The 16,564-nt window shown below is 42.0% G+C and overlaps 1 protein-coding gene across 2 annotated transcripts; it reads left to right on the top strand.

Moving 5' to 3' along the window:
- Positions 1-1,140: 1,140 nt before the first annotated feature.
- TMA16 (translation machinery associated 16 homolog) lies at positions 1,141-16,274 on the top strand. 2 transcript variants are annotated; one of them, XM_081021806.1, is made up of 7 exons: positions 1,141-1,350; positions 6,274-6,386; positions 8,456-8,493; positions 10,410-10,494; positions 12,050-12,198; positions 15,640-15,682; positions 15,906-16,274. In XM_081021806.1, exons 1-7 carry the CDS (start codon positions 1,348-1,350, stop codon positions 16,075-16,077), a joined length of 603 nt encoding a protein of 200 aa, XP_080877932.1. In that variant the 5' UTR covers positions 1,141-1,347; the 3' UTR covers positions 16,078-16,274. The 2 variants fall into 2 exon arrangements, with proteins under 2 accessions (XP_080877932.1, XP_080877931.1); XM_081021805.1 differs by lacking the exon at positions 1,141-1,350 and adding an exon at positions 2,906-2,962.
- The last annotated feature ends 290 nt before the right edge of the window (positions 16,275-16,564 follow it).

Raw genomic sequence — 16,564 nt, 5'->3', positions numbered from 1 at the left:
GCCTGCCCCTGCCAGCAGCAGGAAGCGGAACCACCATAGGCACATCTATTTTGAGAGAATCCTCACCCCAAATGGGCACAATCTTGCCTGAAATGTGTGCCCATGCTGGTGGCACTTCACCAGTCATAGCTGCGGCAGGGTGGCAGCAGAGCAGGTGATGTTGGCAGCTGTGGCGGCAGGTATGGTGGTGGCAGCAGTGGTGGGAGTGGAGGCAGTGGCAACGCTTCCCATTTCACCTATGGTGGTGAAATGGGGGGGGTGCCACCCCTGTTTCTAACCACCAAGTGCTCCTCAGAGTTGTAGGACCCTCCAGAAAAACAATTTTGGACTTGTGAAAAACCTTTTAATGTTGGCAATAATTTGCTATGGAAAGATGGCATAAACAACGGTTCATTTGGATGCTTGTTTTGCTAGCTGATTCAAGTGCCCTGTCCCAATTTAATTTATCAGTGGGTGGGTGTCTAGTAGATTATGGGGACCTACTGCTATTTCTTTTTAATAAGATCAGTAGTACCCTGGAGGAAATGTGGGGCTAAACTGAATAATAAATTACGTTAAAAGAACAGCAACAACCATTCAGCCTCCTGCAACCTCGTGGTAGGTGGCCGCTTCTAAGTAGGATTATTATTATTACAATTTCTTTATGCCCTGCCTTTCCCCTTGAAAAGGACTTATTTCTTGAATTCAAAATAGAAGTTCATGTTCTTGGGGGGGGGGGGCAAATTAGTGGTTGATGGAATACGCACCACACTTTTAAAGTACATTCAAAGTACCACTTGCCAAAAGCACGGGAGCTACAGTTTGTTAAGGGTGCTGGGAATTGCAGTTTTGTGAGCAGGGATAAACTTGTTTCCAGGATTCGTGTGTGCGCTCTCAATGTGCTTTAAAGTTCTGTGCATGCAGGCGCTGTTGTGAATACAACTCAACAGAGAGCTAATTTAAAAACAGACCTAGAACTGAATAGCTCTCTTTCTAAAGGATCCTTTTGATCGCTAAAGGAGCTACTGTAAACGCTCGTAAGGGGCAAATCGCGCACACGGAACCCGCGGATTTCCGCTTTTTCGACGCGCACGCAGCTAAAATAAGACTAAACAAGCGGTCGGGTACTTTCGCTCTTCTGACGGTTGAACAACACCCGCTCCTCCCAATCACAGCTCGGAAGCAGGAGTGACGCAGCCAACGGCGAATCACCGGGAGGCTGCTGTTAATTGGCGGGAGGAAGCGGAACCGAGGGCTCGTGGGTCGCAGGGTCTAGCCGGGTGGTTTACAGCGACGGACTCCTTCCCCCACTCTGAGGCGCACGCCGAGCGTGCCGGGCAGCTCCGCTTGGTTTCTTCCTCCGCGAACATGGTGAGCTCGGGAGGGCGATTGGGCTTCGGAAAGAGCGGAGGCGAGGGGGAATGTACACGACTCTTTACCGAGCGCGGTTGTCGCAGCATAGGCCCTTGCGAGAGAGACAGGCCTGTTCCGGCTCGTTTCCAGTGGCTGCAACCCACGAAAGCTCTGGCCAAAAATAGGTTTTCTGTCCTTTAAGGCAGGCTTCCTCAACCTCGGCCCTCCAGATGTTTTTGGCCTACAACTCCCATGACCCCTAGCTAGCAGGACCAGTGGTCAGGGATGATGGGAACTGTAGTCTCAAAACATCTGGAGGGCCGAGGTTGAGGAAGCCTGCTTTAAGGGGCCCCTGAACTGCTGCGGCCACTGCAGCAGGCCGCAAATGCTGTTGGATTGCAACTGCTACTATCTTGGGGGGGGGGGGGGATTATTGGTATATATATGTGCGTGTACTGTGTGTATATATATATGTGTGTGTGTGTGTGTGTACACAAACACACACAAACATATATATTGATTTTGTTCTGTGAACCGCTCTAAGACATCTGGGTATAGGGCGGTATACAAATTCAATAAATCATCATCATCATCATCATCAGGACCTACTGTGAATTCAGTGTGACTCATTTCTAAGCAGACGTGCCTGGAAACTACATTGCAATCTGTTAACAACATTCCGTCCCCCCACCCATTCACACCTGCTTGTGCTTAGTAAGTTAGTAACTGGCTGTGTCCTGTCGATGATGGTTATTTAATGTTTATGGAGAACATTTGTGCCCTGCTCTTCAGTCAAAGAGCCTCCCAGAATGGCTTACGTTGGCCATCAATTGAAACAAGGCAGTCCCTGACTACAGGTTTTACAATCTTAAAACACAGAACACGCAGTGGAAAAGGGGGTAGGGAGGGAAGAGGGGAAAGGATGGAGGCATGGGTAAATAAGTACGTATGTAAGAAAGAAAGATGTTACAGCCAACCTGGCTGCCATATATTGTAGAAAAGTACTGCATATAGTAAATGGTTGTCTGTATTATTGCTTGTGTATGAGCACATGTTTAATCACTAGAGGTTATTCACTGCTAGCTAACAGCCAGCCCATATCAGGTGTTTGCAGCATTTGTTCCTAGATAATCTATGGTATTTGGCAAGTTATTGGTAGCATCTGTGCTCAGATGCTACAAGAAAAGGTTATTCTCTGCACTGTATAATATTTTTACTCTCTTGCACAATTATTTTCTGCTAGTTTTAGGGAAGATGAAGAACCTATAGGGGGCAGTGAAGTCTCTCTTTGAGTCCTTGAGGTATTTTTGGGGAAGTCCTGTCTTAGATTTTAACAGGTTTCCCCCTCAAAACTTCCAAGTACATCTCTGTGACCATTCTTCTTTTACATGTTATGTGGAAATGTTTTGTTAACTGAATCATTATATTATTTTGGTAATGAATAATAAAAACGAACAATAAGAAGCAATACTAATTTTGTAGCCAAAGCACTTCACTTGTATTGTGTAATTGTAGTTCCTACAATAATGTTGCATGGTAAGTCAATATAAATATCCCCCATTTTGCAGATGGGGTGGGATCGAGTTTGAGAGTGTCTTGCCTCAGGCCACCTAGTGAGTTTATGACAGAGGTGAGATCTAAAATGCTGCAGTATGGAATAGTGTGGTGATGCTACTCATTCTTAACCACCAGTAGCTTTTACTTGGAAATAAGTCTCATTGATGTTATGTTCATGGATCTTTTCTGACTAAACATGCTCAGTGCTGCTGTCTAAAACTAAAATTCTACCCATTAAACTTAGTGAGATTTCTGCAAAACATTACTATTATTGGGCAGCATATGTGCATAAATAACTGCTTTTGACTATTTTTCATCATCACAAGAAATTCAGAAGAGGAAGTGAAATGCTTTGGCTTCATATGGAAAAATATAAAATCTGATTTGAAATGCTTCAGAGAAAATTAAGGCTATAGTCCTGTGCCTGTTTACCTGGAAGTAAGCCCCATTGAACTCAGTGGGACATACTGTTGAAAAGAGATGCATAGGATTACATTGTGCAATACTTCTGTTTTTGATTATCACGCTCTTCAAAAATGTCCCCAGTAATACTGTACTGAATACAAAATGAAAAACACACCATCTGCGCAACCCATTATCATAATTTGCTGCAGAGCAAACACATTTTTATTTTAGTTCTGGATGTCCCCCAACTGTGTGAGTTGGCTGGCAGTAAAATAAAAAATGTGATGGAACACTATGTTTGGAAAATGATTACCCCCTTCTTAAACTAAGCCTGCCAAGGTGGAAATGTGCTTTTCATTACGCAAGACTCCGGGAAAGTTTGTTGTACATAGAATAATAGTGTGGTTTAGAACTCTTGGTGATTGGCACAGAATATAAGGGAGAAAGCACGAAGGGCCGTTTACTCAAACCTTTAATCTTGAATTGAGTTTGGAAGATAATAGGGAGATTGTGTCAAAGAATACACTTGAGGTTAAATTATATTGGAGCCATCCTACATAATCAACAGGACAATCCTTGTGGAAAGACAGCATATAGGTAGAAGGGTCCAAGTGTAGCCTTCTCCCAAGATATTCGGGTTTTATATGTGTTGAGCTAACATTCAGTTATATAACCCCTGCCCTGCACATCCAGTTTGATCTCTGAATATGAGTGCATCGTAATGTTTCTGACTTTAAAAATCGCTTCAGGATAATGCAGCCTTTATGGTATCCTTCTGTGGTATGAATACATAAAATGTTGCTATTCCAATTCTCATAATGGACCTTAGTAAAATACACCCTTTAACCAAAATCATGCCTGATTTTACAGAAATACATTTAAATAGAACAATTAAGCAACTGTTACATTTGTTAATGAAGTTGCTAATATAGGGTGTGCAGTTTTGTCTTTGGCTTTCTTCTCTTTTTATACCAAGAATGTTGTTGTTGAACTCCCATCATCTCTGACTCAGCCATGTTAGCTAGGAATGATGGGAGCTGAAGATCAACAACATCTGGAAGGCTACTGGTTCCCTCTCCCTGCAGGAGACAAATACAAGATATAAATCCAGACTATAAATCAAGACTATAAATCCAGAAATAAACTTTATTTTGATGTTTGTAATTGCTTTATAGCCCATTCAGTGTATTTTTTCTTTCTTCATAGTGGTAGGTTTTCATTCTATTCTAGCTACTCATCTTTATCTCTCTTTTTAGGGAAAAAAACTTTTTAGCAATTCAATATTTTTCATCTTATTTAAGTTATAGCCCCTTCTATTCCAGAGTAGCTGGCAGGATAACAGCATGCTGAATTTGCTTTGCCCATTGTATTTGTGAATAGACACCAAGACTTCACGTGCTGTTTTTCTTGTCACCAGTGTACTGAGGAAAACTGAGGGAGAAGGAAATGGCTCCTGGAAGTTATACAGAATTTTCGTATGTCCTAGACTGCAGTTGTCATTGGTTCTCTGCAACAAAAAGTATCTTTTATCTATTCTTAATCTTCTGACAATCAGTTTCACAGAGTGACCCCCACGTTCTAGTCTTAAGGAAGAGGGAGGAAAAAAATCTCAATTTTCTCTACAACAGGTGACTCTGGCCCACAGGCTAAATTTGGCAGTGTGATAGCTTTCCACAAACCATGCCCACCTGCCCCACTCCTGATTTCATAAGTAATCTTAGCTGTGGGGCACGTAAAGACATGGCTGAATCACCTGTGCAACAGATCAGATAGCCCCAGCTAGTTGTCACATATGGTATATGAGTGATAGGGGAAGTTCCCCACCCTGTTCTATTCTACCCATAATTGTGTACACCTTGTTGATGTCTCTATTTGGTCATCTTTTTCTTCCCTCTAAAAAGCTCAAACACCATAGCCTTTCTTCTGTGTTGAATGCATCTACTCTTGGATTCTTTTGATTATCCTAGTATGTACCTTTTTCATCTCTCTCTCTCTCTCTCTCTCTCTCTCTCTCTCTCTCTCTCGGTGATTAGAATACCATTCACCTGCTAGACACTATGCAGAGAGTAAGGCCACCAGTGCATCTCATTGCTGTTTCCTAGTTCACAGTTAAGAGTCCTGGGATTCAGAAAGCTGATGTATCTTTAAGTGTTTGTGGAGTTGGAGGACAACAACACATTTAATGCAGATGTAAAAACTGAACACCCATAGTGGTTGTTTGAGATTAATTACCAAGTGCCTTATATAGCTCCTGTTCATAATTCTTCCCTTGGTTGTTTTTAGTGCTCCTTCTAATATTTGTTAGTATGTTCTCATTATTGTAAACCTAGTTTTGGCAGCAATCCTACAAACTGAATAACACTGTCACCAACACACATCAAGGGTGTTGATTATTATCACTAACATTTCAAAAGGTAGACTGCAACAGGAGCTGTGTAGCCAGTAGCACCCCCAAAATCCCATTGCACATACAGCCAGGGTGAAATTTACTGGGGGTGGGAAGGGAAGAAAAAGTGGCCCTTCACTGTGCCAGTTCCCAGGGTGGTGCAGCAAAGACGTAGATCAAGTCCATTGCTGCCACGTGATGACAGCAATGTTCAGGATCCAGTCTGTTAGCAATGGGGTGTCAGGAATAAGTCTTATCAGCTATGCATTTAGAAATTATTGTTGGTATGTAAATTTGCTTTATCTCAGATAATAGCTTTATTGTTTTAGCGAGTGTGTTTGTATTTCATCAATATGTGAAGGTTAAATACGTTGAGTCTATTAAAATCTCTCATTTTAAACCCTTACTTTGGTAAATAGAATGTTTTAAGTGACATAATCTGTCTTGAATTTAAGGTTTGACTGTTTATTTTTCATCAGGTCCTGCTGCTTCTGAGCTGCCTTTCACCTGCATGCAATAACTCCCAAGAAGCCTTTGAAGGAAAATACTTCTCAAAATTCTTACTGTGTCTTTCTTCTGATTCTTTTTTTCAGCCTAAAGCAGCAAAGGGCAAAAGGGGAGCACAGGAGAAGAAAGTCATCCATCCCTACAGCAGAAAAGCTGCTCAGCTTACAAAAGAAGCACACAAACAAGAAAGAAAGGAAAAGTGAGTCCCTTTGTACTCTTCAGAGGCAGGGAAGAGAAATACTGACCTGCTGGGTTCTTCAGAGATTTTTCTTGCCCTAGAAATGTCAAGAAATAACTGAGTTTGCAAAGCTTCTCTTAAAGTGGGTTAACAATAAGATGAATTTACAGGTAGATAGCTCCCTGACAGCCAATTACCACTAAGGCCATAAACACTTTCGCCTGTGATCTCACAGGATTGCTGACACATTAGAGGCTGTGATGGAAAACATCAAGCTACTGAAAGGCCTTCCTCTCAACCTGTTGCATCTTGACCATGCAACCACTGCACAAATATTCTTCAGCATAACTGTTTTCTGATGTCTGCGTCAACGAAAGCTACTGTCAGAAGATCTTGCCATTTCTCATGATTCAGTTTTATAACGCTTGACATTTCTCATGTCTTTTTCGAAGGAACAGAATTGTAGAGTTGGAAGGGACCTTGACGGTCATCTAGTTCAAGCCCTTGCAATGCAGGGATCTTTTTGCCCCCTTTTGCTGTAGGTCAGGGGATTTTCAGGAGTGGCTTCGGATACAGGGTAGGCAAATGCAGTTGGAGTGGAGAATTGGGAGACATTGGACAGGTGGTGTAGACGTTCACTTGATCCTGCTCCAGAAAAGCAGCGCTTTCTTGGCTTGCACATTCTTGACTTACCTGTGTGCATGTATGTGGAAGGGATGGGGGAAGTGAGAGGTTGCATTTTTCAGGGAGCGAGTGCTGTGAAGGTGCATCTGCTAAAGGTCTGCAAATGCAGATTGACTGAGCTTCTACACATTACCTGCTCTGGGTGAAATGCTCTCACTAGATCCCAGGAAAGGAGGTAGAAGAGGAGAAGCTAGTACAACAGTCAAAGTCAGCAGTACCAGAGACAATGACAGTGGCTTTTCTCCTGTTTTACAGCTGTATGGATCAGGGTTACAGCCCATGAAAGTCTTATACAGGTCTGGTATATGTGTGAGAGGGGGGTGGGAAGGATGATGGTACACAGAGAGAGGAAGGTATAAGGAACCCATTTGCACTACTTCTTCATAATCTTTAACATTTTGTGACCTTAAAAAAGCATGCTTTTCTGTTACATAGTTTGAATATACAGGCGGACTCTTAGAATAGCATCTATATTATCAGTGAATCATGGATCATGCACATATTTTAATGTGCCAGGACATTCCTGTATTTCACAAGAAGTAATATGTCAGCTGAGATTCTAACTGTATTTATATCCTAGAAATACACGCCTTCATGTTGACATGCAGAGCCTTTTACATATAGGATGCTCTTTCAGAGGTGTTCACCTTGTCTTCCTGAGTAATGATGTTTTGCTTCCGTTGACTTTTATATGGGAAAGTATTTATGGCATTTGTAGGCGTGTAATGCTATTTCTATTGTAAATACATATTGCTCGCCTATTGAAATAAAAGATTATAAAAGAGCAAAAATACTTCAAGGGAAAATATTGAACTGACAGAAGAGGAATTTCTGGAGACTCTAGCAAATGATGCATAATTTTTCTTCCTTTCTCACCCCCAATATTTACTGCATTCCTCATCCACTTACAGCTATGCCTCTCCTCAAGAACTCCCACTAGCAGCTTCTCTGAAGATCTGCCACAATCTGAATTTGTGGAGTAGCAATGCTAGTAAACTTAGTCATAGTATGGATGACTAACTTTATTTTTATAACTGCATTCAGGCACGGCCTCGTCTGTATCAGCTATTACAAGAGAAAATAGAGCTGGGTATCATCAGTATACTGATCCTAATCTCCTGTTAACTGCCCCCAGTGGTTTCATATAGATTTTGAATAGTACTGGGGACAGATTTGTGCCCTATGGCATCCTGCAGGGGGCTGAGCCACAGTGACCCAATAATGCTCTTTGGTACTGACCCCATAAGCAGGAGTGAAAGCACTGTAAAACTCTGCCTCCTTCTCATGAATGTGAGAAATTTAATCTTACCATTCTGTCTTCCACCCCGCTATGTGTGTGTTTGCGTATGTGAGAGAGATAAGTTCTTTATATAGGGAATAATTAAATTGGAGCTATCCTTTTGCAGGTTGAAAAATGAAAAGGCCTATCGTCTCAGCGTTGTGGGTGAGTGTGAAAAACTATTTTATTTTTATGCTCCAAGTTCAGCAGAATTAAGTTTTGTAGCATGCCTTAAGCCTTTAAGCCTTTCTGGAAAAAAGGCAGCCTACATAAGGCAACATGCTCTATATCTTTAGAATGACAATGCTCTCAGCTTGGCTTCATGAAAGCTGGTGAAGTCACTGCTACTGGGATACTTGGTTCCTTTGATGTCTGTTCTTTGAAGCACTTGCAGACATTTCTATTACTGCTTCCTTGTGGAGCTGCAGTGGGCATTTTGGCATCATTCAGAATAGAATTGCAAATAGAATTTGGCCACATGTGGCTAGCTAAAGATATCAGCTTTTTGCTTTGGATTTAAAGTGTGCATCTTGGAAACTGTGTTGTGTGATTTTTTAAAAAAACAAACAAACATCAGCGTTTCTAAAGTTCTGATTTGCCATTACTCACACTTAGTGCATCTAAACTTTTTTGCCTTTTACAAGCAAATGGACCAACTTAGTTTTCCGCATCACATTGCCAAGATGCTTAACTAGCAAATACCTTGCCTGGCTCCTCTTTCTTCTCCTTCAGTGAGGGAATGGGAAAAGGTTGCAGCTCAGTGGTTGAACATAGGTTTTACATGCAGAAGGTTCCAAGTTCCTTCCTTTCTCACAAAGGATGTTGGGTAGAAGGGTAGGGAAGAACCTCCTTCGACATAGGAAGAGTTATGGCATATCCTGGCAAGCAGTGTTAGGCTGGCTGGACTAAATTGTCTGATGGTGCAGTTTTATCTGTTCACTGTTAGCATTAACAGCAGACACGGCCCCTGCATATTGAAGTTTTAGTTAGGAACATCACTGTCACATTTGTGCAGGAAGTCAGTCTTGGCTGTGCTGCTTTTCTGCTCCTATCTAAAAACAGGTAACTACAAAATCTTAAGAAGAGTGGTTCTTGACACTTTCCCATTTTGTAAAGTATAGCTTGGATAAACATTTGATAAAGGTAATCTATGTCCTGTTCACAGCATATCTAGTTGATTCTCATAAGTAGCCACCTAGTCCTCTGCTGAAAACGTTAAAAGTTTTCCATCTTCCTAGGCACCTTAGTGCACTGTGGAACTGTAGGATGTTCAGATGTCTCATTGTATTTTGGGAGACCTAGCCTTTGGATGGGTAAAACCCCTATGGAATCCATAAGACGGGAAAGCTACAGTGCACTTGCCACATGCATCCTGCTGGTTGCTTTCTCCACGCCATCAATCTTGAACATGCTCATACTTTTTTCAATCAAGACAAGGAACTCAACTGGAGTCACACAATCAGGTGGCACAAATATGATGGTTTTTTTTAATGTTGCAGCTACTACTAAAAATCCCTCTGGGTGTATCCATTTATATTGTCACATGTTATGTTACTTTATGCAGTTGGTCTGTTTGAGAATGTTTAAGAGCAGTTGCTTAGAGAAAAGTAAGCAGCAGGACAGATGTGTGAACCTACTCCATGTGTAAAGTGTCTGAACTCATATTCGTCTCTTCCTGTAATATATGTTGCACGTACCTTGTTTGCATTTGGGGGTTTATAGCAGATACCCTTGAGCTGAATTAAAGACTGTCCTTGGCAGATAAAATAACTGACAAAAGATTGCCATAACCCATCATGCCTCTTGGTCATTCTTCTGACTTCTAGGAAATGCATTGCTCTTGATCACCTTTTGTCTTCTAACAGCCACTTCATGGGAGTTGGCAGCAGGGGCCTGTCCGGGAGCTGAGACTTCACTCTTGGATCCCATACAACTCTGTGAAACAAGTTCTCATCGTTTAGCTAACTGCCCCTTAAAATAGTTATCTCTGATTTGTTCCAGAAACAGTGGAAGGCTTTTACCTCACCTGTGTTATATAACAGGTGTAGTAAGCTCTTGAGCACTTTTTTTTTCTGTTATAGGGGAAAAATTGCTTTGGTTTCAAAGTCACCTTGATCCCGACAAAGTGGAGTACACAAAAAAAGAAGCCTGTGAACTAACAGAAAAGTAAGTTTGCAGCACACAAGGAAACAGAAGGCCTGTTTTGGTGGAAGCAAGAGTGATGAGGTGCCGTCTCCCAGCTGGTGTTTACATGCATGGGATGCCTTTCCTTTGCCATTATTTTCCCCTTGATGTTCACAAACTCTTGTCTTATTTCAACATTTTATGTGCGCTCAGTTTTCATGACTTTGTAGAAGACTTAAGTATTACATGGCTAAAAAAGTAACTGTAATAATTAGTAATCCTTAGCTCATTAATGTTCCAGAATCATTTTATTTCAGTTGTGCAGAATTATTTTGCACCTATTTACAAGTAGCTGTGAAATACTTGACCTTGTTTTTTATTTAAGTTGTTTGAAGCCAGGAGATAGGGAAAGTAACTGAAAGCAGCATAAGCAATCTAGTACTTAATGAATTGATGTTATAATCAATATGGTTGGTGAAAATGTGTTCAAAAGAGGTGACAAAGGTCTATTTTCCTCTTCCGAAAGCTGCTTACTGGGTGGGGTGGAGGAGCTGGGACAATTTCACAGCTAGCGGGTCTCAGTTGCTTATCAAGAGGAAGAGGTGAGAAGACAGCAACCTTGCTCTTCCTACAGCAGGCTTTAGTGTGGGTGTGTATGGTACTATCCTGAAAGCATGAATAGCCCTATATCCTCCAATTTTATTTCTACCTTCTGGGAAGCTAGCGTAGTGGCTTCACCCTGCCACTTTGTTCCCTTCATAGCTTTCTCCTGCTCTGTCATGTGAAATCATGGGTGTGGAATGCTTTTCAGATGGAGGGCTTCACTCCCCTGTGGCTGACCTTCCAGGAGCTATATGGCAGCTGTGAGTGGGGCCAAAAGTGGATGGGGCAACCCCAAGTCTCCCACACAGCACACCTTCATTCATTCATATTCTCATACACAAACACCCACACCAAGTTGCTCTTGTTCCTCCTCTCCTTTCCTCTGCAGCAATGACACCTGAAGAAGCCTCCCTTTGGAGCCAGTGCAAGCCATTTAAAAAATCTTAATTGCTTCATCAGGGATTTCCAGAGGGATGGTGATCGCAGAGAATTGGAGAATACTTCTTCCGTGCCTGGCTGCAACCCCTTCTGCTACCCCCCTCTCCCAAGCACTTAAGACTTCAGTGCCAGTGGAAGGCATTTTTCAAGCCTAATTGCTGCATGGAGTTGGAACTAGGAGCAGAAGGCCCTGTGGGCTCTATCTGTCCTACAGGCCACAGGTTCTTAACTCTTGTGATGCATATAGATCATAGGTATAGACCAGTGTTTCCCAAACTTGGGTCTCCAGCTTTTTTTGGACTACAAGTCCCATCATCCCTGACCACCGGTCCTGCTCGCTAGGAATGATGGGAGTTGTAATTCTATAAGAGCTGGAGACCCAAGTTCGGGAAACCCTGGTATAGACAGTGCGTTGTTGTTGTTGTTGTTAAAAAGGTGCCAGTACTTAATACCTCTGTCAGAGCTGCTTCTTGGGGGCTTTGTAGAGCAACTGCAAGGGTGTAATGTTCAAAGGATGAAAACCTTTCCCCACATTGACATTTTTACTGTGTTACAGTTATCTGCAGCGTTTCAGCGATGAGTTGGAGCAGATTGAACTGCGTAACAGTATTAAAGGACGGCAGGGCAGACAGCACAGTTCCAGAGAAACAGCCATCAAACAGACTATGGAACGTGAAAGACAGATGTATGAAGGATATGGCCTAGGTATGACTGCATTACTGCCTTGCCATGCTAAGAACTGAATCTGTTATGAATAATTTCTTGCAGGCAAATCAGAACTCTATACAGGGCAGTAGTTCACTAGATTTCTGCTTTTGTACATAACCCCCTTCCATAAGCTGCAACAGTTCCTTAGCATTATTTTCCTTTAATTTACTGTGTGACACCCTCCCCTCCCCAATGCCGTTGCATCTCACATGGCCTTCACAGTAGTGGGTTAGAATCTTCATGGGGGAAAGCTGGTGAGTAGATACTTGAGTTGCTTGGGAATCCTAGGAATCAAAAAAAAGGCAGTGCAGTTTTGAGAGGGTTAGTCTGCCATCTTGATTAAAAATGACATCCATTTGTATCTAAACGTAGATGAAAACCTGCCTTTGATCTCTGGACCCACTGTGCAAAATTTGGTTACAATATCTTAAGGTTTCCAAATGCAGAGTAAACAGACAGACACAAGACAGGCAACTCTGTATTATTCAAGAAACAGAATGAAAACTCATTTTAAAGGTTGCATGTTGTATACAAGCTAAAAATACACCTCAGCAATATTCAGAAAGTGTGATTTCTTGGTGGCCTCTTCCTTGTTAAAGGTAACCTCCAATCATTCATTCCTTGTTAATGCTCCTGCTGTGGATGTTGGCACAATGTCTGTACCGAGCTTCAATTTAAGGAAAATTGTTGCAGCAGATAGTGTAATTAGAGCCTGCAGTCTAAAATCTAGAAGTCATTTAGACCATGTAGCGTTACTTAGTTTTAAAACCTTTGGCATCTCCAGGAAGTCTCCCCCCACCCTGCAGTTTCCTTTCTCTTAATGAGAGAGAATTTATGTAGCCTTGATTTAATTAGTTCTTTTCTTGCCGAAGATAAAGTTTCTCATCCCTCTTGGGAAGAGAAAAAGAAGATTATCTGGACTTGTAAAAGCAGCAAAATAGGAAAGCTTGTGTGTCCTTCCAAGATTTGTAGGTGTTAAGCAATGAGCAAACTGTCTCACTTTATGTTGTTATGGTGCGTGGTGGCGCACTGCCCTCCTAACCACTCCCTGGAGCCAGTTTGGGGCATGGCAGTGAGGGCAGGGAAATCACAAGATTGGTGGCCAGACTTGCAAGTGCCCACACATCTGTTCCTGTCGCTACTGCCATCGACCTGGTACTCCTCTGCTATGCACTCCGGCTTCTGTCACAGGGTTCCATTGTGCGAGAAGCGGTTTAGTCATGTTGGCCGCACGACCTGTGTTGGCCACGTGACCCTCATGTTGGCCACATGACAAGCTGCTGCAGACAAACGCCGGCTCCCTCGGCCTGAAGCGAGATGGACACTGCACCCCATAGCTGCCTTTGACTGGACTTAACCATCTGGGGGTCCTTTACCTTTTACTCCTCTGCTCTTGCTGTCACACCCCATCCTGGTCCTGGTGAGCAGAAGCACTAATGCAGTTGAGAGTGTGGTGTGCTGCCAGCTCACATAACACAAGTGTTTGTTCAGCAAGCTGCGTATGTTTTTTAAAAAAACTGGGCTGTCCAGGCAAATGAGCAGGTGTTGCCTAAAGATCAGAGGCTTTCTGGCAATTGGAGACAGGGGTTTCCAAAGAGATGCTGTGACCTTCCCTGAGTTTCTATACCTGCCCTAATATATCAAACCCCCAAACTTGTGGTTGATGTTACTTTCCATGCATCATTCTTTTCACTTTCCTTTGCTGCACTGTGTTAATGGCTGAAGGCAAAACTGAATTAGTAGGTTTTACTGAAAAGATTATCTTTCCCCTTCCTGTTCCCGTCAGTATGGTACATGAGCAGTTTGGGCTTTCAAGCACTCTATTCTTGGCTGTTAATAGCTCCATTTTGGGGAACTGCATGGTGATGTCAGTAATCTGCAAAATAAATCCAAAATCTTACACCCCTGACACACACAATGGCTGTATGAATCAGCTACTAGACAATGGACAGTTTAGTGTTAATTCAGTCAGAACATTGCAATATATATTTAGTGTCAAAGCGTCCATCAGAATAATCTCATGCAGCAGTCAAATTGGGAACTGCATGCTTTAATGCTCTCAATGTCAAGAGTGTTCGTTTTGCACCGATAATTTTTTCCTGCTCTACCTTTCTCACGATCACCTATGTTGAATGAGCAATTTGCTAGTATGACTACCCTACTCTGCCCCAATCTGCTCCCTGAAATTGCAAGGCGGCTGTGACACCTGCTTGTTATGGGTCTTACTTCAGTGGATTCTCAAATGAGCTAGTTCTATTTGACAAAGAAATATACCTCTCTGATTAGGAGTGGTTTGATTAAAAGCTTTCAATCAACTAAAATGGTGTCCCTGATTGGGCATCGGATTTTTCAAAACATATTTTTAAACACAAGTGTTTCTAGAAACTCCATACGGCAAGCACCACCTTGAAGCATTCTCCCTTGTGTCAAACACAGGAGATATGCTTCTTCTAAGACTATGTTTATTGTAATACTTGTTTCATCCAAAATGAAGGGGGGGGGGGAAGTATTCTTGCTTCAGAAATGTTTATTAATTATATACAAATTTAATCAGCCAACTAACACTCCTATGCAAATTTAATCAGTCAACTGACACTCATATGATCAATTTAAAGTGTCTTCAATTGAATTGCAGCCCTGCTTTAAATGGTAGCTTTCTTTAAACAATTTGTTTTTTGCTCTTTGTTAGGGGCATGACCTTGAGGCATCTAAAGCAGCTACCATTTCATTTCAGTTCAGCCTTCCCCAACCAGGTGTTCTCCAAATTGTGGGTAGGGGGCTGACGGGGGCCAGGAGGAGTTGTAGCTGAAAACATCTGGAGTTGCTATGATTTTGACCTTTCTAAGTAGTATAATCAGTAGGAAAATGATGAGAATTCAGTAGATGAAGTGCACTATCTGGCAAGGTTTTCTTTTGTTTCAGAATCTCTGAGCACAGATGTTATATAATCTATGGTGTTGTGCATTTGGAGATACTGTAAGATTTAGTATGTGACCAGTAATATAACCACAGCTGTAAACTGTTGGACAAAGGAATCAGAAGTGAGGTATTATCATTATCACCACTGATACATGCACAAAGATCATTGAGGTTTAGCCAAATTCAAAAAGCTCTCAAAAGAAGCACCCTCCCCTGATGTACAGTAGTACTTAACAGGTTGGTGCTAAAGATGCTTTCCCTAATAATTCTTTCTTTCATAGTAGACAGAACTCTTGGCAAGAGTCCAGTATTTGTTTTCTGTTTTTTGAAGGTCGGGGGTGTGGAAATTCTCAGTTTCTTCTATGTAGGTACTAAGTCTCAGAGCAAATTGATTAGTCTCTTTCATACTATCAGAACCAGAAGTAGAGGGTCCTTCAGCTAGCCTTTTAAAGTGCCTCAAATCAAAATTTCTGTTTAGAAATGGTTAGATGATCTCGGTTTTTATTCTGTTTCCAACAGAGATCCCCGACATTGTGAACTGTAAGCACCTTAAAACATTCAGGTGAGTTGTTTTCTTATTTAAACTCACTCATACTGTAGCAGTTCTGCGGGGGGGGGGGGGGTGTGTCAGTGTGGGGCAGTCTGCATGTCAGAACAAAGTTTGGTCACTCCCAAGTCCTTAATTTAAGGCGGAACACCTTAAATTCACTGGTAGAAATGTTTGATTAGCAGTGGTTTCCATGGTCTAAAATACTGTCATTTCCCCTCCTTTCCCTACTTCACAGTACCTGGGATGGTGATTTGCAGAAGCTACCAAACATTAAAATGAGGAAGATATCCAGTAAAGATGCTCTTAGCAGTTTAACTAAGAAGGCAACAGTTGAAGCTGAGATGGACTTGGATGTAGCAAAGGATGCAGAGAAACAAATGCTTGCTGGTATGGGAAATGACAGCTGAAGCAAATTGCCAAGCTGCTATTTTAATGTTCAGTTAGAGCTAGACTAAATCACATTTTGAGTGTAAATGTGACAGGACCCAGGTATCTTGACTAAGACCAGCACTGTAATTTAGCCTTCAATTCATGATGTAATAAGATGATGTTGCATTAAAAACATGTGGTTAGTTTTGAAAAACATTAAAATATTTTAAGTTCATAGACGTAGCAACTAGATGTGGGGTACTCTGACCATGCTAAATTTATTTAAAGCAGCAGGAGAAGGGAAGGGTGAAAAAGCTACTCCTTTTGACAGGTTTTTCCCAGCTGGTTTTTTCCTGGAGAGTGAGGAGTGGTTTCCTTTCAGACCTCATCTCAGCAGTCATTAAACCTGCTGGGGTATATCAAGCTGGGAAGTAAAATAGAGACAAGGAGGCAATTTCAGTCCCCTTACTCCTGCCTGCTCACACTGATTTAGCTACATTCCTCCTTGCTTGAATTTGGTGGCAA

This window comes from Podarcis pityusensis, assembly GCF_964106645.2.
Source record: "Podarcis pityusensis genome assembly, chromosome: 9".
In the NCBI taxonomy this organism is placed as follows: Eukaryota; Metazoa; Chordata; class Lepidosauria; order Squamata; family Lacertidae; genus Podarcis; species Podarcis pityusensis.
The sequence above is the reverse complement of the archived record's forward strand: the minus strand, read 5'-3'. Positions and strand labels throughout refer to the sequence as shown.